General features: G+C 35.4%; 1 protein-coding gene across 1 annotated transcript in view; it reads right to left on the reverse strand.

The window, feature by feature from the left end:
- Window positions 1-1,762: 1,762 nt before the first annotated feature.
- The window catches only part of LOC118598647 (disintegrin and metalloproteinase domain-containing protein 10-like), a 20,005-nt gene continuing 19,426 nt past the window's right edge, over window positions 1,763-2,341 (reverse strand). The window contains exon 7 of the mRNA XM_036211445.1: window positions 1,763-2,127. Coding sequence (XP_036067338.1) covers window positions 1,963-2,127 — 165 coding nt within the window. The 3' untranslated portion in view covers window positions 1,763-1,962. The remainder of the gene's footprint in view (window positions 2,128-2,341) is intronic.

Below are 2,341 nucleotides of genomic sequence, written 5' to 3' on the forward strand. Positions count from 1 at the left end.
AAAAAAAGTCCCTAAATTCTTCCGCGGCCCGGTGGCAATAGGTCTGCGGCCCGGTACCGGTCCGCGGCCCGGTGGTTGGGGACCACTGCTCTACAAGACATAATCTGACCTAATGAGGTTTGTTCTAATGTTCTAATTTGGTCATTGTGTGATTGCTTTACAGCATTCAAACTAAAGTGATTCTCCTGCTCCTTTCTCAAACTCAATCACACATTTTAGCAATCTTGGTATCAAAACGTTCAGCTTGTTCAGGACATTGCTGCTTGTACTTTAGTATTCAAAAATTGGATACGTTTTTGAAATATTGAGCAAAATATGCCCCTTAGGAAATGAATGAGAAATTGCTGAAATCTTTCAAAAACTTTAACTTTGAAACTTCTGAACTTCTGCATTTACTTTCAGCTAGACATCATTCAAACTTTAAAATGTTCAGAAACTACCGAGTTTTTAAGCTAATTTTGAATTTAGCTTTTAATATAACATGCTAACTGTTTTTGGCTAATTTAAGCTGTCTTAATTCCCCTCTAATCACTATATAGTGCGTTCGCCATTTTCTAGTGCTGTCTGAATCTACCAATTCCAAAATCTTGTGCACTAGAAATTTCCCAGAAGTCTTTGCGAAAAACTAGCGTGCATCAATGCTCACTAGATTAATGAATATAGACCACAATGCACTGCGGTTAAACAATTTCAAACAAAAAACGTGTTTAAATGTAATTTTTTAAAAAAACATCCACATTTTCACCATCACAACACAATGGAGTCATAAATAAACGTTGTGAAATGTTCGTATTGATTCAATTTTGACTTCGTGAAATCTGTGACGTCATATCCAGCGTTTAGAAAAACGGAAGAAAAGTAGTGAGCATTATGTCTGAACTGCCTTTAAAATCCAGGGCTCTATATAGTCCCGTTCTATATAGCTTTTTAGTAGTTATGTGTTTGGGAGAGAATTTTGAAACAACCGTAGACATTTTTCCTGTATGTTATGCTAACATTTTAGCATTTTGTTAGCTGTTTCTGACTAACTTAGACATGTTTCCAGTTTTTTTTTTTTTTTTGGTCGATTTGGAGATAAGCTTACTTTTTAGCATTATGGTAGATGTTTCTTGCTAATTTAGACACGTTTGCTGTTTTTTTTTAGCTAATTTGGAGCTAAGCTAACATTTAAGTATTATGCTAGCTGTTTTAGCTAATTAAGACATCTTTCCAGTTTTTAAATCATTTTGAATTAAGCTAACATTTTAGTATGATGCTAGCTGTTTTTGTCTAAAATATACATGTTTATAGTTTCTTTAAAAAATTTAGAGTTAAGCTAACTTTTTAGCATAATGCTAGCCTTTTCTTGCCAATTTAGACATTTTTCCATTTTTTAAGCTAATTTGGAGCTAAACTAACATTTTAGCACTATGCTAGCTGTTTTTGCCTCATTTAGATATGTTTCCAGTTTTTTTTGTCAAATTTAGAGTTAAGCTAACATTTTAGCATAATGCTAGCCATTTCCTGCTAATTTTGACATGTTTCCAGTTTTTTTTAGCTAATATGGAGCTAAGCTAACATTTAAGTATTATGCCAGCTGCTTTGGCTAATTAGGACATCTTTCCATTTTTTTTAAATAATTTTGAGTTAAGCTAACATTTTAGTATGATGCTAACTGTTTTGGGTAATTTAGACATGTTTCCATTTTTTTTTTGCTAATATGGAGTTAAGCTAACATTTTAGCATTATGCTAGCTGTTTTGGGTAATTTAGACATGTTTCCATTTTTTTTTTGGCTAATATGGAGTTATGCTAACATTTTAGTATTATGCTATCTGTTTTGGCTAATTTTAGACATGATTCCTGTATTTTGGTTGATTTGACATTTAGCAAATTTTTTAGCAAGCTTTCGGCTTCAGTTTTTTTAGCTGGCTGCTCTGGCCTCTTTAGCAGCCACATTCAGCTTACAGCACTCACACTTGCATTACTGCAGGTTGCTAGTTAATTTGGCTTGGGAAGAGTTCACCTGAGCCACAACAGCTTCCACAGATTTGAACTTCTTGTAGTAAAGATGATCGACGTGAAGGTGGAGCAAGCAGCTGGTCTTTGACTTGTCGATTGTTCTTCTCGGACGGCTCACCGTTTTCTCCTGTGAGACAAGATTCAGGAAAAAGAGACGGGTGGCAATTCAAAGAAAAACAAACGATGCTCATTCACATGACGGACGTTTCTGCTATTTAAAGAACGAGTGTAAAAAAAACTGAAGCAACGTGAGAACCCTCGGCCTTCACGAAGGTGACAGTGTTTTGCTTCTGGTGTCCCCCCTGGGAGGAGGGGTATGCTTCCACAGAAATGGAGCCAGG

Source organism: Oryzias melastigma, linkage group LG4 (genome assembly GCF_002922805.2).
Source record: "Oryzias melastigma strain HK-1 linkage group LG4, ASM292280v2, whole genome shotgun sequence".
Taxonomy (NCBI): Eukaryota; Metazoa; Chordata; class Actinopteri; order Beloniformes; family Adrianichthyidae; genus Oryzias; species Oryzias melastigma.